Source organism: Carassius gibelio, chromosome B14 (genome assembly GCF_023724105.1).
Source record: "Carassius gibelio isolate Cgi1373 ecotype wild population from Czech Republic chromosome B14, carGib1.2-hapl.c, whole genome shotgun sequence".
Classification (NCBI taxonomy): Eukaryota; Metazoa; Chordata; class Actinopteri; order Cypriniformes; family Cyprinidae; genus Carassius; species Carassius gibelio.
Genome location: NC_068409.1, coordinates 10,351,567 through 10,374,321, shown reverse-complemented (window position 1 = coordinate 10,374,321; position 22,755 = coordinate 10,351,567). Strand labels below are relative to the sequence as shown.

The 22,755-nt window shown below is 36.2% G+C and overlaps 1 protein-coding gene across 3 annotated transcripts in view; it reads left to right on the top strand.

The window, feature by feature from the left end:
* The window catches only part of adad1 (adenosine deaminase domain containing 1 (testis-specific)), a 35,206-nt gene extending 27,765 nt beyond the window's left edge, over positions 1 to 7,441 (top strand). For all 3 annotated transcript variants that reach the window (XM_052574614.1, XM_052574615.1, XM_052574613.1), the window contains exons 9-12: positions 2,356 to 2,588; positions 2,660 to 2,894; positions 5,556 to 5,688; positions 7,001 to 7,441. In XM_052574614.1, the coding sequence (XP_052430574.1) occupies positions 2,356 to 2,588; positions 2,660 to 2,894; positions 5,556 to 5,688; positions 7,001 to 7,114 (715 nt within the window). In that variant the 3' untranslated portion in view covers positions 7,115 to 7,441. The remainder of the gene's footprint in view (positions 1 to 2,355; positions 2,589 to 2,659; positions 2,895 to 5,555; positions 5,689 to 7,000) is intronic.
* Positions 7,442 to 22,755: the final 15,314 nt, after the last annotated feature.

Genomic DNA, 22,755 nt, shown 5'->3' with positions numbered 1-22,755 from the left:
CTTAGGGCAAACAAGAGACTCATGAACAGCTATCACTAATAGGGGTGTAACGATACGCGTATTCGTATTGAACCGTTCATTGGACTAATTAATTATATATATATATATATATATATATATATATATATATATATATATATATATATATATATATATATATAAAAAATGAAAAGAAAGTGAGAGTATAATGATATGCGTTCAATAACGTAGCCCAATAACCCAAACGACGTAACAGGCAACACCCCTGACACCCCCGAAGAAGAAAAAAACACCAACTTATATGTTTATGTTAGGCTACTCAGTCAGGCGCTCGCTCACGCGCTGAGTGAGCGAGCAGTTCATGCACGGTACGCGGTGGCCAATGCGTTTAACAGACCAGAAATAGAAGATCCTCCAATAACCAACAGGTCTGGTGTTTGGGTGCACTTTGGATTCCCTGTAAGCTATAATGGTGATGGCAAGAGAGTGGTGGATAAAAAAAACAATGGTCGCATCTGCTACATGACAATAGGGTACACCAGCGGGAAAAAAAAAAAAAACACCAGTGGGAATACTTAAAACATGTCAACTCATTTACGCCGACATCACCTTAGTGTGTTAGTATCTGGGAAAAGACGAAAAAAAGGAGAAACATACACGCAACAAACTATCCCTGCAGCATTTATACAGACATTTCCAACAGATTCAAACAGGGTAAAAGACATCACCGCAGCGATTGGTAAGCTACACTTACGTTATAGCCGCGGATATGAGACCTTACTATTTACCATTCATTCTATCATCACCACTATAGCTTACAGGGAATCCGAAGTGCACCCAAACACCAAACCTGTTGGTTATTGGAGGATCTTCTATTTCTGGTCTGTTAAATGCATTAGACATTTTGCAACAAGCCTTCAGCGCGTGCTGAGTGAGCGAGCGCCTTAGGGGCCGTTCACATATCGCGCCTAAAAACGCTTGGAAAACGCTAGGCGCGTCTTTCTCCTCCTTTCGGGCAGAAGCGCTCATGAGGCGTCTGTCTTTGCTAAGCAACCATGACGTGCTCTCTCCATGAAGACGTGGAAATTTCAGCAAAGGATAAATGGATTTGCAGCTCTAAAAATCGCTTGCAGTAGGCAAGCTCTGCTACTAAATTTATTTCAAAATTGCAATCCATATACAACTATGATCAGCTGTTCCTTCATCTTAGCTGAGCTTTCAACGTTGTTACGGGAAAGGATGAAGCTGATTGGTTAGTTCTTGTCAAATGACCCATGGTGCGCTTGCGGGATTCTGAAAAGTTGAGATGTTTTTAATTTTTGCTGTGTCTAAAACGTACCGAATCGTACCGAACCGAACCGTGACATCAGTGTATCGTATCGAACCGAACCGTGAATTTTGTGAACCGTTACACCCCTAATCACTAAACAAAAAAACACAGTGTGGATCATTCAGGTAACAACACGATATTAAAGTGTTTTTTCACCGAAAAATGAAAATGATGTCATTAATGACTCAACCTCATGTCGTTCCAAACTAGTAAGACCTCTGTTTATCTTCGGAACACAGTTTAAGATATTTTAGATTTAGTCCGAGAGCTCTCAGTCCCTCCATTGAAAATGTATGTACGGTATACTGTCCATATCCAGAAATGTAATAAAAACATCTTCAAAGTAGTCCATGTGACATCAGAGGGTCAGTTAGAATTTGTTGAAGCATTGAAAATACATTTTGGTCCAAAACTAATAAAAATATTCAGCATGTGCGTTCACTGCAGTGTAGTGATATCCGGTTAGCGAATGAATCATTAGATTTAACCAGTTCTTTTGAACCAGTTCACCAAATCGAACTGAATCGTTTGAAACAAATAAATGTTCCTCAGAAACCTGATTATCATGATTTAAAAATCATAATAATAACATATGGATAATCAAGTAAAGCTAAGCTGCTTCAGTCTTGAAATATTACTAACAATATAAAAGTTATTACATTTATTGAAGAAAAACCTGTAAACATTTCACAGCCGAGAAACACATTAACTAGCAGCTGAAGATGGATGTTTGTACCATTATGCTAAATGCCATGTACTTGCTAAAAGAGAACAAATCATCATTCAGAAGACAGAAGTTTTGATCATATTGATCATTTAGAGCCATTTACTGTATCAAATATGATATAGTAGGCTTTATATGGTTAAAGTCTGACATAAATGATTGTGCTTTTATTTATATGCCTTTGTGCATGCATGCATTGTGGCCTTTATATTGAAGAAGTATGGCATGAACATACTTTTCAAGCAAAAGACAAAATAAGGTTTCTTGAATTACAAATCTGATTTTCTGAAGATAAATGACAGTTGTCATCTTTGTTCTTTAGCCGCCTCAATCCTCTGTCCATCTCTGCGTGGGAGGTGAATTATCAGATCGGCCTTCATGCGGTGGTGGAAGGGAAGGTTTTTTCCAAGTTCTCCAGCTCGTATGAGCAGATGGGCTCACATGTGGTCAGTATGTCGGCCACAGATAAGATCATGCAGTGGCAGGTGTTAGGCTTCCAGGGGGCGCTACTGAGCCACTTCATTGAGCCGGTCTATGTGAGCAGCATCTTCATTGGTGAGTTGGAGTAAAGCCCAGTGATGATCAGTTTAGTTGCTGTTAATGCATTTTGTACTTGTTTTGCTCAGGCGATGGGAGCTGCAGCGATACTCGCGGTATGGAGATGGCAGTGAACCAGCGTGTGGATGGCATCACCTCAGCGCTTCCTTTGTACTACTGTGTCTACCGGCCACACATCAGCTTGGTGTCCTCAGCTGTGCCTCCGGATGCGCACCCTTCCCAGAAATCCCTCAGCCTTAACTGGAGCCATGGAGACCTTTTGGTGGAGGTAGTCAATGCTCTAGATGGGAAGTCTACTGAAGAGTGAGTGTTATATGTTTATTGACTTCATTATGCAACAAGGAAAAAAGCTATTTTATGTTAGTGTGCAAGACATCTGATTCATTAGCGTCTGTAGGTAAATACCTGAAATGGAAATTTGCTGGAAATGTACTTATCATCAGGCCATCAAAAATGTGGTTTGTTTCTACATTGGAACAGATTTGAGTAGATTTAAGACTGTGAATGGGTGCCATCAAAATGAGAGTCCAAACAGCTGATAAAAACATCACAATAATCCACAAGACTCCAGTCTATCAATTAACATCTTATGAAGTGAAAAGCTGCATGTTTTTAAGAAAGAAATCCATCAAAGTGAGTGCTTTAATTTTAAACTTGATTTTAAACAAAAAATGATGCTTGATCTGTGCATATTTCTCTCCTGATTCAGACAAGATGACTTGTTCTGTGACTCGTATTTTAGCTGGAAACGGTGCTTTGAAGTAAAAATGTCTTAATGATGGATTAATTTCTTAAACATGCTGCTTTTATCTTCAAAGAACATTCATTGTCAAGGGGTGTGTATAGTTTTTGGATTGTGATGTGTTTATCAGCTGTTTGGACTTATTCTGACGGCATTCATTCACTGCAGAGGAGCATTGGTGAGCAAATGATGTCATGCTCAAATTTTTCCAAATCTGTTTTGGTGAAGAAACCAACTAAAACTTGGATGGTCTGAAGGTACAATTTCAGAAAATCTTATTTTTAGGTGAACTAATTCTTAAAAATATTATGATTACAAAACCAGTTACAATATCAAGCAGAATAACAAGCTGTTTTTTTTATAGATTAAATAACTGAATGAAAAGTGAATGACACTGGAAGCTTTGCCCATTCAAGTTACAAAAACTACACTGAACAAAATTATAAATGCAACACTTTTGTTTTTGCCCCTTTTTTTCATGAGCTGAACTCAAAGACCGAAGATTATTTCTATGTACACAAAAGGCCTATTTCTCTCAAATATTGTTAGGGGGGGGGGGTTGGGTGAAATGCTCATTTTTACTCAATCTCCTGTTAATATTGAGTACCTATAGAGTAGTACTGCATCCTTCATATCTCCAAAAAGTCTTTAGTTTTATTATATTTATAAGAGAAAGATAGTTTGTACCATTTTTTATTTTTTTTTTGGAAAAACACGAGTGGCTGGAGGCGTGATGTGTGGGCGGAGCTAAAGAATCATGAGCGCGAGTAGGCTTTTGAGTTGAGAGCGCCTGGAAGCTGTGACATTACCGTGAGGAAAAAAACATCATCCAAAATAAACCATGGCTAACAGTCAGATTCAGCGTATATTTATCGAGAATCAGATCCCGAGGCTGAAATTGAACAAGAGCAGCAGCAGCAACGACTACAACAGAACGTCTCTATATGGTATGTAATGAAACTGTATATATTTGCTTAGCGGTTTTGGAAAATATTTTTTTTTTCTTTGAAGGTGTACATGTGGAAAGTGCAGTTTGATGCCAATATCGCATGTTGTTTACTTGATGTGCTTACGCGCCGATAGTTAAGTTAACAACACATATTTGAAGCAGTTTTACTCACCGCCTGCGGTTCCAACACAAGATCGTGACACTTTTTCGTTGGGACTGCATCATCCTTAAGAAATAAACGATGTGCAAATCCGGCGTCAAACTGGGCCTTGTTTGTAAAACAAGCATCTTCGAAATGCAGGGAACAAACAAAAACACTTGCACAACTCCGTTGATGCTCTCTAAAAATAAACTCCATCCACTGGTCCCTTAATGCTGTTTTTTTTTTTTTTTGGTAATCTGTGCAGGGTTTTCTTGCCCTGGCAACCAAAAACACACTTCTTTTGTGACATTTCGGTCTCTCGCTCTGATCAGTGAATGTCTCTGCTCTGCTCTGCTATACGGGAGCGCGCGATCTTCAGGGACAAGTGCCCTTAGGACCCATATAAGGAAATTCCGCTCCATCTAACGTCACACAGAGCCATACTCGAAAAAAACTTTCCGAAACTTGGGCCAAAACGGAAGGAGTATTTTTGGAACAGAAATACTCCTTCAAACGTACAACTTAATTTTTTAAACTTTGTCCATGTTTAGCATGGGAATCCAACTCTTTAACAGTGTAAAAAACTCAGTATGCATGAAATAGCATTTCACCCCCCCCCCCCCCTTAACAAATCTGTCTAAATCTGTGTTAGTGAGCACTTCTCATTTGCCGAGATAATCCATCCACCTCACAGATGTGGCATATTAAGATGCTGATTAGACAACATGATTATTGCACAGGTGTGCCTTAGACAGGCCACAATTAACAACCTGATCAACTCTTTGTGAAGGAGATGTGTTGCACTGCATGAGGCAAATAGTGATCACACTAGATACTGACAGGTTTTCGGAACCATCTTGAAATGCCACACCTGTGAGGTGAATGGATTACCTCGGCAAAGGAGAAGTGCTCACTAATACGAATTTAGACAGATTTGTGAACAATATTTGAGGGAAATAGGCCTTTTGTGTACATAGAAAAAGTATTAGATCTTTGAGTTCAGCTCATGAAAAATGGGGGCAAAAACAAAAGGGTTGTGTTTATATAATTTTCTTCAGGATAAGTTGGATAGCCATGTCTTATTAATAAGCTTGGCATGTCTTCAGCCTAATTTTTGTGTGTTTGTTTCAGTTCTCCATTTAAGAGCAGTCCAGCCTTGGCTAGCCGACTTTGCAAAGCAGCGATGTTGAGTCGGTTTAATTTGGTAGCTAAAGAGGCCCAGAGAGAGGAGCTGCTCACCGCTGTGACCTACAGGGAGGCCAAGGTAAGGCATTTGGCCTTATTTGCATTCAGGAAGGGCTACATGATTTGGGGCAATGTGTTTTTGCTCGCAAAAAAATCGCAATTTAAGATGTGTCAATCATTTTCAGGGAGCTAATTTATAAAAAGCATGTACAATTTCATTTGATCCTTAATAGCATGGATTTTATCCTGCGTCAAAAGTGAGAAAAAATATCAGGATAAATAAAGCAGAATTTGACATGGAAATATTCTTTTGCATATGAAAACATTAGTATATTAGTATTTTAATATTTTATTATCAATTTTTTTTATTGTACAGCATAACGGTAAAATTTACAGTACTATTATTTATGTCTGTCAATCCCATTGTCAAACGTTAAACTATCAAGATTTTATTTTGTCGTTATACTACTTGTGTGTAAATGAACACAGTGCCACACTTCACTCAGAAACATGAAACACGTGTATTTATTTAATTCAATTACAGTCTTTGCGATTTGATAATCACACTAAGCCATAACACAGTTCCAGTTGTATTTTGATCAGTCATGGATTCCTACGTTATGATAAAGCTGACAACATGCTAGCCAACTCAAAATATCTTTATAACAATATTAGAACCTAGAACACCCTAGGAACACCATGGAAACAATGGTTCACAATTATTAAAAAAAAAAGTTCAAAATTTTGTCAGTTGTAAAAGAAGAAATCTTAGGCCCCCGTCACACGGAGATGCGTTTCGCTCTATACGCATACATTTTGTATTGTATAGGCATTTCATCCACACGGAGCCAGCATTTTGGGACAGTGATATTTTTTTTTAACCGGTTCCAAGAGTGGATAAATCTGAAAACACCGCCCTTGCTTTTTCGTGTAGACATCCAGTCTGTATATTTTCTGAAATTATGACATCTACAGCCCATGTCTCGCCCCTAATCAGACACCGCTACCTCACGAACCAAAACATGAACAAAATCTAAACGATTGTATTTTTATTAACTAACATTAACACAGATTAATCAATGTATTGTTCCATGTTCGTTTGTTTACAGCACGCAAGGTTTATGCTCATAGTCCAAGTCTTCTCCATTTTTAGTGTATCTCTTTTGGCAGAATTACAGCGACTGGTCTGGCATGTATACTACTACATTTTGTGTTAGCTTTGTGTGGACGCAGATATTTCTTGAGATGAGGGGGGAAAAAGATTGGATAGGGAAAGCTCTGGCTTCGTGTGGACGTAGCCTTAATTTCTGCTGCAGCTGCTGCTAGTTTTTCAGTTCATATTTGGATTGGACATTTAATATTGACCATCTCATTTTTTATTGAACGCCAAGATGATGGCAAAGCCATACCAGGAAGCAAAGAGTGTTCTGAAGTCCTACCTGGGGAGGAAGGGCTATGGCCAGTGGGTGGAGAAACCGCCGATCAGTGACCATTTCTCCATGTGAGAACCACCTATGGATACCATGAGCCACTCCAATGACATGTTTAGTTTTTTCTGTTGAAATTGCATGCTGAATTACATTTTGGTTTGCATGTTTGTTTTGTTCAGTTGTGTTGTTTCTCAATGGCAAAAAGTGAGGCACTTACAGACAACAGATGTACATATGTTTGTGGACTGGGGAAAGAAAACCAGATTTGTAGTTTCTTTACACAAGTGCAAAGATATAAAATAAAACCAGTTCAAGACAGACCATATTGTCAAATTAAAAACAAAAGGGTGTGTTCTGTTTTGTTTCCAAGGCAAATTAAAATAAAAGAGTTTCTTTTGGTCATTCGTTTTCTTTACTGTCTGAACTCTGATACTGAATGAGTCATATTATGAATGAATAAACTTTTCCGTGATTTTTTTTTTTCTTGATTATAAACGATTTCATTGTATTTTGTTGACTTACATTGTCCAAAATTAATGATGGGCATGTCGGCTCTTTTTTGTGAGACGGATCATTTGACTCGGCTCACTGAAAAGAGCCGGCTCTTTTGGCTCACAACGGCTCTTTAAAAAACAATAATGTTTTTACTATGATTGGTGTGAAAACTATTCTAATTAAATTATTCAATTAAATCATACTCACAATTTCTTTAAAAATGCATTGATTTGTTATGAAAAAAGAATACTATTAAACATTTGCATTTAAATTAAAACTTTTGAATGTATAGAAACAACATTACAAAACAAATAATCTGAATCTGAACAACATAATAGAACCCATATTAAAGAAAAATAAATAACTAAAAGTATTAAACTGGTCCCTCTTTTTTGGCATGTTATATAGTCAGCATGAACTATCTCACTAGTTATGTATTGTATAACTAGCATGAACACACACACACACAATGCTGTTCATATTTTTATTTTATGAGAGATTTGCATTCAGAAATGCAAGCTGCCTTACTTTCGAGGGGCTTATGATCATTACAACGATTCCAAATGCGGCTGTGCTTCCGACTCATTTTCCTGCTTTTTTTTTGTTTTTCCTCTCCTCTCCTCTGAGTTTGAGACTGTGTGTGATGGCTTGGCCCCTCCCTCATGCCGTATAATTGGTTGAAACCTTGTGTATGATTGACAGGAACAGAATGTGAGGCTGATCAGACAGTCTAAATATATATTTTTTGTTCTTTGAATTAGTCGATTATTTTAAATACAATAAAGTGCATCCATTATTTCATTATTACATAATGATTTAATTTCTATAGGCTATATATATATTTTTTTAATAGAGTCGGCTCTTCAGATATGCGAGCCAGCTCCCGTCGTTCACCTACAAGAGCCGGCTCTTAGAGTCGGCTCATTTGCGAACGACCCATCACTACCCAAAATGGCTGTTATGAATCTTGCCCGTCAAGTACTGATGACATAATGAGGAAACGGGATAGATACTTTTCATAAACGGCAGGAAAACGAACTAGAACAACTAACAGTGGTTAAATCAGTCTCGTAGAAATGTGGTTAAATCTAACAGAAAATTACTAAAACTAAATATAAAATTATATAAATAATAATAATTAACATTGAATTACACATTAAAAAAAAAAAAAAATAGAATCCAATTTAAAATATTAATCAAAACTATTATAGCCTAATATATCAATGATACAAAAGTAACACTGCAAGAATAATTCTGGTGCTTTTGTTTGCTGCTTTTTAGCTCTTTATGTGTCACTTTAAGTGCCTTAAACCACTTCACAGTGTGTTTGTTGCTGGGCGTTTGGAGGTACACATCAGATAATCAAGTGCCCTGTTCACACTAAACACAGGAAACCTCAGGGGCTTCCTGTCAAAAGTGTAACTGCATCCAGTCGCTTTGAATATGTGTTTATGTTAGTGGGTCTCATTTGAGGACCATGTTTTCAATTAATTGGGTTATGCTGCACATCTTAATGACAAGACAGCATTTTGAAGAATGGAGAAGGTTTGTACTTTGTACAGTATGCAGAATCTAAAGTCTTCTGATGAAAAATTCCTGTATTCAGATGTTTTGGATTAATGCTCTTTGTATATTCGTTAAACTGAAGGTATACTTTTTTTTTCTCTGTCTTTGGAACAAATGTGCAGGTCCGTTGTGCATGTTTGCATGTTGTCTTGCTGCAGAGACTGTTAAAAATGCATGCCAGTTTTGATGTAAACATGGAGGATGTCTGTGCTGTTAAGACTTGAACTTGGTTTGTGTTCAGTTTACGTGTCAATTCATGTTGTGTGTCATTTATTTCCATAGGAATGTATTCATTTCTGGCACAGTCATATATTGCAGTAAAAATTGCGATTAAAATAGTGAAACCAATGTAAAATAATTCCAGTTTGGTATGGAGTCAAAGGTCAAGGGTACAGTGCACATTGCACAGGGAGGTTGGGTATAAGAAAGAGGAAACTGATTATTTGAAAAAGAGAGAGAGAGAGAGAGAGAGAGAGAGAGAGAATGGGAGAAACCAAACCTAATGGCAGTTGCACAGTTGTTAGACATGGAACAATGTGTTCAGATTCGAAACTATGCACTTTGGATCCTGGTCAATGAAGTCCTGATGGCTGCTGGAGGCACAAGAACACAAAGCTTTCACAAACATCAACTATAATATAATTAAATGTTGATTAAAATATAACGGAGTAGGCTACTTTAAGATTGCCTGTTTATAACTGGACATCTTCATAAGAATATTTTTTGTTGTTGTTGTTGTTACTGGAAGTTCCCCCAAATAATTGGAAATGGCCAAAAGTCCCCTCAAATATTTGAGTTTTACTGTTTGTAGTTAGGATGACAAAAATATTCGGTCTAGCGGCCTAACAGTGCTCGTCAGAGTCAAAATGATTGAGTTAGCCAATCAAATCAAAGTAGGCAGGATAGTTGTGGAAGGAAGAGTGCTCAAATTTTATAAATTGTCATTTTATTTTATAATTTTATAATAAGTTAGTTAAAATAGATTGAGGGACGATGGAAGTGTCAAAGCCTAATATTTAAAATATAACCATTTTGTGGTAGAAATGTTAGACTACCGGCCCTTTTGCAAAATATTTGACTTTTCCCCTGAAATTTCATTTTTCAATGGAAATTTTGGTTTCGTATTGTTCAAGATATGGTTACAGCTGTGTTTAATTTCCGGTGGTTCTGAATGAATCCAGTCTGGTTTCGAATTCTGAAAGTTGTTTTTCATGATGAAATGATGGCAGAAGAGCTTTTAAGTAGCTGGATGAAATATTCGGTCTCTTCCACCAACCAACTTGTTAGATGTATGTTAAAAGTGAATGTATGTAAACAGACGTGTGGAAGGTTGACTCTCACTGAGAAAAGACTCGTATTCAAGTATTCATGCATATTTTTTTTTTTTTTGTTTTGTTTTTTTCAGTCCTATACTATCCTTTACTATGGTGCCTGTAAGGTGACATGTCCGGTTCACTTAGTTTTGTGGTTGCCTCAACATAATACCTCCTGCGAATGTGATAATATGTTGTATTGTATATGTTTATATTCAGGGAACGACATATTTTCTTGTGGCCGGGCAATTAATACGTAAACAAACGTGTGACCATAGCAACCTGAGATTATCAGAGATGGATACATTAATATTTTATTTTTAATTAAGAAATTATTATTTTTTGCTGAAATTATTACATTATTAAATTATTATATTAACCATAGGCCTTGGCTACTTGGCTGTGTTACGTGTGATAGTCATAATCTTGAATAAATGTTACATACGTAACAGCCCAGTATTTTTATATTAGTTTATATTAATTTTACTTCTCTTTACTTAATGTTCTAAAAAAACTTTTTTTAAATAATACCCTACTTTAAATGCTAGATAAAGCTTTGATGTTGCTGACTGTAATTTTAGCTGGAATGCAGTTTAAATTTAACATACATTTCATTTTATTTTGGCTACTTTATAGACCATAATTATAAATACTATAGTAATTCATTGAGGAATTAATCATTCACGTAGTTTCATTTGTAAATGAAAACACAACACATTCATTTATCATCACACATGGGCATAAATACAGTCATAGTCAAATATATGGTAGGCTAGCAAATGCTGGCATAATTATACAAAATTTTAACTAGGTAAAGCGATACACAAATTGAAAGGGGAAATAAGCATATACAACAATAACAACAATAACAATAAATATACAAATATAGCCCTAATAAGTTAATGTAATAATAATACATTTAGTTTATACTTTAACCGCTTAATAATACTTTTAGAGTTTAATAATACTTTTAGAGTTTATTAGGTCAGTAAACGCAAGTCCTAATGCATCATTTCTATTATCAACATGAATATTAAAATCTCAGATGAGAAACCAAAAGGTCTGAGAGGAAATCTGCAAATTCTTTTAAGAATTTGGTAAGAGGCCCTGTTGTTCTATATACAGTAGCCAGAGCAAGAGATACATTAGGTTATTTTTTGCATATCTGACAGTGTAACATCAAGCAGAAGTATTTCGAATGAGTTAAACCTGTATCCTGTTTTCTGAGTAACATTGAAAATATCACTATATATTGTTGCAACACTTCCGCAATGACCAGTCTGACGGGGCTCATGCTTATAGCAGTAGTTTGGTGGAGTAGACTCATTTAGATCCAATATAATAACTTGGTTTTAGCCAGGTTTCAGTCAAACAGAGTACATCAAAATAACTGCTTTGGGTGTGAGTGATCTAATTGTTTATTATCCCAAACTTTAAAAATAGTTTTTGTTCATTTATTTAAAATTTTCTGGTTTAATCATGATTTTTTTCTAGGTCCTACATTAAATGTATATTTTAACCTCAATATTCAGGGAACAGTAACAGTCTTAATAGATTGGACAGCGAAAGTACTTCTATTATTTATGCGGGTAGAACAAAAGTAATCATAATAGATATTTGAGAATTGGTTTATTAGTCATATGGAGTGAAGTGTCCTGGAGATATTGTCAGAGAGCAGCTCCACTCCGACTCTGCTGGGGTGAAGGCGCGAAACAGCATCAGCGCGAAACAGCCTAGGACGCTCCCAGAAAAGAGTCCAATTATTAACAAATAGCAGTTTCTGTTCTTTACGCCATGACAACAACCATTCATTAAAGCAAAAAGTCTACTGAACCTTTCGTGTCCTCGTCAATATGTGGGGAGTGGTCCTGTCACAATGATCGTAGCCGCGGTTGTCATGCTGCACACCATCTCATTCAGGCTCCCGAAGTCCCTCTTCAGCGTCCTCGTCTGCCGCAAAGTGGTGTCGTTAACCCCGGCGTGAAGCACGACCGCTCTGGGCCTCTCATCGGCCTTCAGGATCGCAAGTACTGTATCTGTGGAGAAACATTGAGAACACGAGCACCAGGGAAACAATGAGTGTGCACTTTACCTTTGGCTATCGTACCACAGACATGTCGGACGATGGAGTCTCCGATGAACACAGCGTCGCGTCCCGGCTCACGGAAGGGAACAAAGCGGTTCCGGAAAGAGATCTTGAAGACCGGAGGGGGAGAAGTCGTCGCCTGGGGCCTGGCTCGCGTCCTCTGTTGTGGATGCACCCAGGGTCCGTGGTGTCCCGGCGCATGTCCAGGTCGCGAATCTGCTTCTCCACGGCCTCCAATTAAAGCAAGTAACAATAAGTAAAGCAATGGTAATGTGTATGAATAGAGTATTAGCAATGCAAGCAGAGTTTGCTACGTCCACGCTGGCAATGCTAATGGGCTATAAGCTACATAGTGGACCTAGGAAATCAAAATAAAACTAGTGATAACAAGGCTCTCTGATTGTCTTTTGTTGTAGAATACAATAGAGGATTTGTTCACATGTTATAGAAACGACAAATGATGGTGTATAAAATAGATTTTTAAGATAAAAATAGTTGATAAAAAATAACGTGACTGAGCTCGAACACAATACACATGGCAGCTAAACAAAGCAGGTTTGTTGATGCATTGAACTCATGGCCACGATAAAAATGTTGCTCCCTCAACACAAGGATGTCGTTACCTCGACAAAATTATCTCATGGCCACGACATTTACATTCCCACAAGTTAAAACTAAGTGAACCGAACATATAACCTTATGGGCACCATACTTTTCAAACCAATCGAAATGTAATTTGTATCGATTGTGTTTGCATGAAGGCTTTTCAGTCATGTTGAGCCAATCTGATTAGTAACTGGTTATTTGGTTGCATGTAGATATACAGATTTGAAGATTCCCTTTCTTGCTCTCAAATGACGGAAAGCTTGTTAACTCAGTCTATTGGAATGTATGACTCACAGACATATGGATTATTTTTATGTTGCTTTTTGACATTTGTGGAGCCAGACATACCGTGGATCTGCATTTTTCTAAATTCATCCATGTGTTTTCCACAGAGAAATATCGTCATATAGATCAACATTTTATTAAAGGATGCGACATGTAAGTTCTTAATGTCAAGCTCTGACAGTAATTTGAGCAGCTAGTTAGCATTTATGCAGCTGGTTGGAGCTCAGATAGTATCAGTTTATGGTTTAAGGGGCTCAACCACATAATCTTTTGCACGTGGGCCAATTATTTATTTATTTTCCCTTCCTGTCTTATTTGCTGTGCTGGCGGCCTGTCCTGTTATCCCACACACCCCTCATCCCATTTCCCATTGAGGAAGGTGGGCGTTAGTCTTGAGTCAACTTTTAAACCTGCAGATAATTGAACCGAGTTGCCCTGTGGTTTAGTGCTCAATGTGTTGTGCATTTGGTTTTTGGGGTGACTGAGACCTACGCAGCCACCTTATAGAGGTGAAACAGTTCCTTAATGCTGCAAAGTGCAGCTTAATCATTTCCCTTCACACCTTTTAGGAAGGAAAGCAGTCATGTTAGTGGTGTTTGTCATGTCAAGTATCGCTACTACTATTGCTCATACAGTATACTCAGGGTTAGGGATTTCAATACTTACCTTAAAAATTGCATTTTGAAACGTGCTGCACCGTTTGTACTGCAGATTTAAATAATGCCTTGTTTTTTATGAATAATATATGATATTCCTAGACTTACAGATATAAAGTGATATCAAAGGACAATCATTTAGATTGTATGCACCATATGGGACCAGGCCTAACTCGATGCAATCTTTGGAGATAATTTCAATCTTACTTTAAGCCTTACCTATCTATGATCCATGTAAACTTGATAAATATTAGAACATCTCACTGAGCATTCATTCATTCATTCATTCATTCATTCGTTTTGTTTAAACTTTATAAGAAATATAGTTATTTATTTGTTTGTTCTCCCATTGATCATTCATTCATTCGTTCATTTTACTTATTCATTCATTTTTTGTGTAAATGATGTAAGAAATTTTTACTTTATAAATATAAAGTTCTCACATTGACTATTTATATATACATTTATTTTTTTGTTTTATTTAAACCTTAAAAGAAATAAAGATTGAAAATCTCCCATTGACATTAACAGAATTGTCTTCATATAAAATATAACTGAGTTCCATGTTTATTTGAACTCTAGCACTCTATTCTAATTCTACTTTCGAAAAAAAACACTTGTCCCTTTAGACTTGCACTCTATTCATTTGCTGCTTGTTTTCTAAAAAAAAAACTAGCTTTCTAATTTTATTGTATTCTATCTGTTTTTTTGTTGTGGTTTTTTTTATATTATTTAAAAAGCTAACTGAGACTTGTTATAGAACTTGCATATCATTGCTCTTTTGTTGATTTTGATTGCTTCTATGGTCCTCATTTGTAAGTTGCTTTTGGATAAAAATCTGACTGTGGCTGGGCCATGCAAGGACATTCACAGAATTGTCTGTAAGCCACTCTTGCTGTGTTGTTAGGTCACTGTCCTGTTGGAAGTTGAACCTTCCCCAGGCTGAGCTTCTGAATGCTCTTGACTGGGTTTTATTAAGGAATTAAATTTTTCATTATCTCTATATTTTGGTGCTTTAAGCTTTTCTCCTACCATTGCTAAGTCCCTGCCGCTGAAAAACAGCCCCACAGCATGAGGTTGCTACCAGCACATTTTACTTTTGGCATGGTACTCTGCAGGTGATGAGTGGAGCTGGTTTCCTTCAAACATGATGCTTAGAATTGAGGTTCACCAGACCGGTTAATCTTGTTTCACATTCTGGGGGTCCTTTAGGTTTTTTTGTTTTTGTTTGTTTGTTTTTGGCAAATTCTTAGTGTGTTTTCATGTGTCTTCACTGAAGAGATGATTAAATCTTGCCCCACTGGCATGAAGCCCAGGTCAGTGGAGTGTTGCTATGATTGTCCTTGTGTAGATTCCTATTATCTCCACATTTGAGCATGTAGGTCAACCAATTCTAAATGCTTCTGTGAACCTTCAGTGAAGCAGAATGCTTTTGAACTCTTCTCCAGATGTGTGGCTTGACACAAACCTGTTTCTGAGCTCTACAGGCAGTTATATGAAACTCAGGGCTTGGTTTTTGCTCTGATATGCATTATTAGCTGTATTGTTAAGACATGTGTCTTTCCAAATCATACCCATTCAATTGAATTTGCCTTAGGTTAAATTCACTCAAAGTGCAGTAACATCTAGAAGATGTAAATTTCAACTGTACCATGCAGATAAGTTTTCATTTAGGAATCATTTAAGTCTTTTATTGCTAATATGTTAAAAACCTTTTTTTTTTTTTTGCTTTGCCATTATGGTGTATGGAGTGTAGAATGATGTGGGGGAATTAGTAATTAAAAGTAGTTTAACATAAGGCAGCAACATAACAAAATGTGAAAAAAATGAAGGGGTATGACTATTTTCACAAGGCACTGTATTTACTAAATGTTAACTAAATTGTTCCAATTGATTTGCATTCTGAATTGTGATTGGTCTTGTCTTACTTGCATATATTAATTCATTTATAGCCGTACAGTGCACTGCTGACAGAAAAAAAGACACAAACTGATGGCTAAAAGCCTAAACTTACATTTACGCTGTCCTTTTGCTGCATCACAGGTGACGCTGTTTCAGGAAATGCAAATACAGTATATGTGGAGAGTTAATGTTACTCTGGACAGATGCTGCTGTCAGGGGTGAGAGTGAGTAATGGCATAAATTTGGTCTCTAAGGGAATTTTTTTTTTTATGTGCATGACCGCAATGACATTAAACGATCTAAATTTGCATGAAGGAACGTGCCTTAACTAATAGCCCTAATTCACTGTAATGCTAAGCATCCCAGTGTGGTTTAAGTGGGTAAGAGTGATGCATGCTGACCTATTAAATGTAGGAGTCAAAAATGGGTGGATCTATTTTCCAGGCCTGTTTCCCATTGCTTGTCATAAAAGCATATGATTAGGGACTTTCCCAATATCATGTCCACCTTAGCGATGGAAGATATCAAACACACAAAAAAGTGAAACTTAAAAATTCCGCTGTTCGCTGTCCCACGGTTTAAATATAGGTCAGGATCAAAGTTAGCAGTTGCATTTCCATCCAAAGCTGTAGCAGAGATGCAGTTCATCACCTGTGGCCCCTTGAAAGTACACTTATTTCATTTTAAACCCACAAAACGAATGCGTCAATGAATAAATCTCAAACTTTTAGAAGAAATCAATTCACATTTATTTATCTTCAAATGTCAGATATTCATATAAATAACAAATAAATACTTTTTATAAATAAATAAGCAGCAAAGCTTCTGAAAATAGTGCATTTCTTTTCTTTAAAAAAATTAAATAAAACTTTGAGAACTGGCAACATGTTGGTCTTCATAGAATTTACAGATGCAACTATATCAATAGTACATTCCTACCAGTGCAATGTTAAAACATGAAATTAATGATGTAAACCAGTAAGATATGACTTAACATCACATAAATAAATACAATAAAAAAACACTAAAAAAAACAAACATGTTAGTTACATTTCACCAGTATGCTTTTTAGTTTCCTGAATATTGTCAAGAATAGCATCCTGCCGTGCTCGAGCAGATTCACATGATCGGGGGTCGGTCAGTGGTCTCTACTCGGAGCCGAGTCGTTGCACCAGAACCTCCAGGTTGTATAGAAACTGTCCAACATCAGTTTTATTGTAGTTCTCACATCTGCAGTCTGGGATGGGCTGGGATGGAGTCTAGTGACAGCAAAGAGAAGGAAAAACATGTCAAACTCTAAATATAAACAAAAAATTAGGCACATTTTATATGGCAGTATTACTATAAAAAAAAACTAAACAAACAAACATTTTTTCTCATTATGAAGAACATTTATTAGAAACAATTTAAGAACCTTTTTAATATATATATATAATGAATGTTTTTGTGGAATTATTTATGGAATCATTAATGTCAACTTTTATTTTTTAAGAGTTTTCAGCACTAATTAATCTCATTATTAACTTCTATATCGCCACTTAAGGTCAATCAGATGAAACACAGGAAATAGGTAAGGTTAGAAAAATTTTACTTACAGTAGGCTTTGTGCTGTTCAGTCCAGTTAAGACACTGTCATAGGCATCAAATATGTAGCTTTCTTCATTAATATTGCATTTAGATTGAAGGTCCGATAGTCCGTTGAAAACACAGTTCCAAGCTGAAGAATTGCATTCCTTTAAAGAAACAGAGACAGGATTGTATTAAGTCTGTTTTAAAGCAGCATCTCTATGTCCCTTCTGCTGTGAGTGTGTTTGTGTGTGAGAGAGAATTATTGTGAGAGCTGTCTCTGCTGGCTTGAGGTTTGGCTTTCTCGTAGTAACCTCCTTCCTGTGTGAGTGATCTACTGTCTCTCTTTAGCAAACAAAGTGATGTTAAGTGCTCAAAGCTCAAAAAGTAAACTTACCTTATTGATGTCAGAAGGGGAGTGTAAGCGTATGTTTTTTGCCTTTAAAAAAAGGAAACAAATGCATATAAAGTTAGTTTATGACTTTAAAACAGCTTGTGATGGGTAATATCGCTGGTTGTTTTAAAGCAAATAGGCCTAATACTCACACAATCATAGTCTTGAATAACTGTTTTGAAATTTGAAATAATTTCCAATAGTTCGTCAGCATCCCTTTTCACAGGCTGGGCATTCAGGCAGATGGCCAGTGTCAAAGCACAAATCCAGTGTAGAGCAAACATGATGTCCTTTCACCTGTTGGATGGTTATCCTGAGTTCAAAGTTGTGTGAGTGACTTATCACCAACTCGTCTTGTCTATTTATTGGGTGCACTTGGAAAAATGAATGGGTGGGCAGAGGACTTCAGATATTAGCTAATGCAATCAACTGCTGGAGTTTTTTTTTTTCCTTTTGATGACTGTTGGGATTTTCTTTTTGCCCTTCTCCCTCATCTAGCCCCCACCCCCCTGTCCTTCCACCCTGACTTTGTGTGTGTGTGTGCATTGAGGTTTCACGCTGATCTGATGTACTCAATGTGGGAACGTAGTCACCAATAAATAGTACATAATTTTGTATAAAAATATATTTTTTTTAACCATTCTGTCACTTCTGATGCAATACATGTGTTTGACATTACATCATAGGCACCACCGGGGTCATTGCTTGTGTTGGTTTCAAAAGATTTCATCTTTTTTTATTTATATATAAATCCCTCAGAAACTACTACTTTATAAGCCAGAAAGAAATTGGTGTTGGATTTAAATTTGAAACAATTTTTACTCAGAATGTGCTTATAAATAATTACAGAGGAACTTCAACAAACATAATGAATGAAAATGTAAAAAAGATTGAAATACTAAAGCAATCTTAGTTTATTTTATAAAGAACTTGTATATAGAACTTGTATAACTTGTATTTATAGATATAATTTTACTCCATGTGTGAAAATGATGGTGTGTCATTTTTCTGACAGCAGTGGGCGCTTTAAAGCATCATATTGATGGAGATATGTCTGTTGTTTTTGGGTTGCTGAAAATAATGCGTATACCATTCTTCCATATAAAGGTTCTTCATTGGCATTGCTAGTTCCATAAAGAACTTTCCATTTCAAAAAAGGGTCTCACAAGGTTCCAAAAGTGGGTACATCAGTGTCATAGAAGAACCATTTTTGGTTCTCTAAAGAACTTTTCAGTAAACACTTAAAAAAATAACAGTTTTTTTGTTTTGTTTGTTTTTTTTAAGAAAATACCCGTTTCCACTATATTTCTTCCCACTATATTTATACCTTTTTGAAATGGAAAGATTCCATTGATGTTCAAGGTTCTTCATGGAACGAACCATAAGTTCCAACATTGTAAAAATGTTCGCTGTGATTAGTTATCCTAACTTAAAGGGATAGTTAACCAAAAATGAAAATTCTATCATTAATTACTCACCCTCATGTTGTCCCAAACCTATAAGACTTTCATTCATCTTCAGAACACCAAATGAAGATATTTTTGATGAAATCCGAAAGCTTTCTGACCCTGCATTGACAGCAACACAACTATCATGTTCAAGGCCCAGAAAGGTAGTAAGGACATCATTAAAATAGTCCACGTGAAAAGTGGTTCAGTGTAATCATTTGCTCAACAGTAATTTTATGAAGCTACGAGAATACTTTTTGTGCACCAAGAAAACTAAAATAACAACTTTATTTAACAATTTCTTCCCTTCTGTGTCAGACTTCAGTGCGTGTTCATGAGAGTACCATGACGAATGAGTGTGGTGCTCCTGACACAACATATTCTGATTTAAATAAGTAAGGCTGGACAAAAGATTGCAAGTCATCCTCTCTGCTGAAATCTTCAGTTTATGGAGACAGATTTGTCGTCTTTTTTTTTTTAAACAAGGTGTAGTGGATTCTGGCTTTACATCAGACATGCTTTTTTTGTGGATGGTAAAAAACATTGTTGTGACTTTGGGGCAGTTTGTGTGACTAAAGACTGGTGGAATATTTTGGGAAGCTTGTTTATTTTTTGTACGTTATTCTGTTCTGTGACATGAAAGCTGTGCAAGAATATATAAATTCTTGTTTTAATGGTATAGAAAGATTTTACAAATGTATAAATATTTAAAAATGTGGTTAATTTTTGTAATTTGTTAAAGAAACAAACTTTTGTTATTATATAAATGGATAATTCAGCTGCTTCTATGCTAGAAATCTTTCAGAGATTGTTTTACGAGAAAATACCATTTAAGTCTTTCTTCTTCAAAACGTAATGTTTAATTGAATGTGTTGCCATTTCTTGTAATAGTTTCTGAGGGTTTTCTAGGCAAAGAAGCAGAGTAAATACATTGAAACCCAAACCTGAAGGTGCTTCAGATGAAATGGTGTGCTGTAGTATGACCTCTTGTCAAATACATGCATCGCATCACAGAATACTTTGACAAAACATTGTGAAAATTTTCAATTCAAGTCAGTGTTCAGTAATTGAGGCAAAAAAACATCACTACTCAAGAAAATCTTCCTCAGTTGGACAACACATTGTTGAAAAGTGAGTATGCAATCCAAACCTGATAAGGTTTTTAAATTTTTATTTTATTATTATTATTTTTTTTTTTACAGAAAACATGTTTTTACAACTCTAGAGGTAAAAGCACTGGTTATCAGAAAACTATACATCAAGATAAATGTATTTAATCTGAAAAGTACATGAGTCAAGATTGCAGATATTATCTCCAGACTGTTCCTTCCTATTAATGTCTACACTTACACATTTAGAGAAAAAAGATGTAGTTAATGGATTACTTTATTAAGTCTCCCACAGGAGATATGGTGACATAATTTCCTTTTCTATTGCATAACAAATCAGCACAGTGCAAACCCTTTTAAAAAAGGGTTGAGACCACAGCATGCGATGGTACGTCATGGTATAGTTCTGTATGATTTCCGTATTGAAACGGTGGTGTTAAACTTAATACTTAAAAGTATTTCTAAGTATATTGCGGAATTACCTTAATTGTTGTCCAAAAAGTGATATGGTTTTATTTTGTTTTTTGAGAGAGAGAGAGAGAGAGAGCGAGAGAGAGTGAAATTACACTTGATGTACAGTATTAGGTCATTGTGTCATTTTTCACCATTTAGTAATAGCCTGTGGTGTGGTGCAGCAAACTACTACCTTAAAAAACTGCCGTGGAAAATGTACTTGTAACATTATTACTAACAGCCTACATTTTGCACACAAACTGGATTTCCCCATTTACATAGTTTGAAGATCCTGATATTTACGCACATTGCGCACACAACCTAAATTATTTTAGTTTTTTGGTCAAAAAGTCAGATCACATTTTGTTGTATATTTGATTATTTTCCTGAAAATCACTTTTGTATGTGATTAGGAAGCTTTATAATAGCCTCATGTTCATGTAATCTTGGTAAGACGAGGGTAGGTTTCCCCTTTGCCTAGCATGAATCATTGGGGATTGATTCGGTTTGATCATTTTTCCATGCTAGGTAGCAGTCGATCGAGATCGTTATTCATGCAAATTAGTTTTTAAGGTTAACACTGAAGCTTTTAAGTGGCCTTAAAATATATATAAAGTGTTAAGCTACATTTGAAAACATTTTAATTTAACTGGGTGGTTGCTGTGAAAAGAAATCTGCATTGTTTTTGTGTTTGATCATTCATTTAAAAAAATCCCAATATTCTAACCTTTCATTGAAGTAAAACATATTAATTGTTCGGGTAGACTCACGTAATGAAAAAGATAAAGGTTTTCTCATATGCATGTTGGCCACAATTACTGGCACCCCTAGAAATTCTAATGAGGTAAATATTTCTAAAGTTTATTTCCATTCATATTTCCATTTTTTTTAGCACACCAGGGTGATTATGAACAGAACATTGTCCAGCCATGATGTCCTGCTCCATAGGATTATAAATAAACATCCATCTCTTAATCATCCATCACAATGAATAAGTGGCCGTAAGAAAACAGCTAAAGCATGGAAAATCCCCATTTCATACAGTATATTATCCTAATGCACATAAGGAGGAGAGTTTGAGTGGCCCAGGACTCTCCAAGGATCACAGCTGGAGGATTGCTGAGATTTGCGTTATTCAGGAGGGGTTTCAAGAAAGATCATCCACCCTTATCCAAAAACAAACTCCAGCATATTCAGTTGTCAGACACGACTGGAATTTGAAATGAGACCGGCTTCTGTGGTCAGATGAAACTAAACAGAGCATTTTGGCAGCAAACATTTAGGATGTTTTTGGTGGAAACAGAGATCAAAAGTACCGCATGTCCTCTGAACTGCTCCATCTTTAATGTCTCGGGCCTATTTTTCTAAACATGGACGTCTGCGACATCATCGTCACGGATTCTATCAAATATCAACAGATAAAAAAATAGAAACCTGACTCCCTCTGTTAGAAATCTTAAAATGGGCCGTGGCTGGATCTTCTATAAGGAAAATTATCCAAACGAAACATCAAAATCAACACAAAATGCACTTCTTATCATTTACTTCAATAATAAATTAGAATTTTTTTTTTTAAAGATCTGTATGTGCCTTCATGCCTTACAGGTTAGTTTTGTTTTAATAAGAGATCTAAAGATGGGTCAGCTCTGTTCTGTTTGTTCTAAAGGAAACCCTGAAAAGGTGTTTGTATCAGGGGGGATACACTGATTTGAGACGCTGTGGGGAGACGCAGTGAAAGTGTAAATCTCATTTCTTGGTTTCAAGTTGAAAGGGTGTTATGAATGTTTAGATCCGGTGACTGGATACATTCTTACAGGCAGTATTTAAAAACCTCATG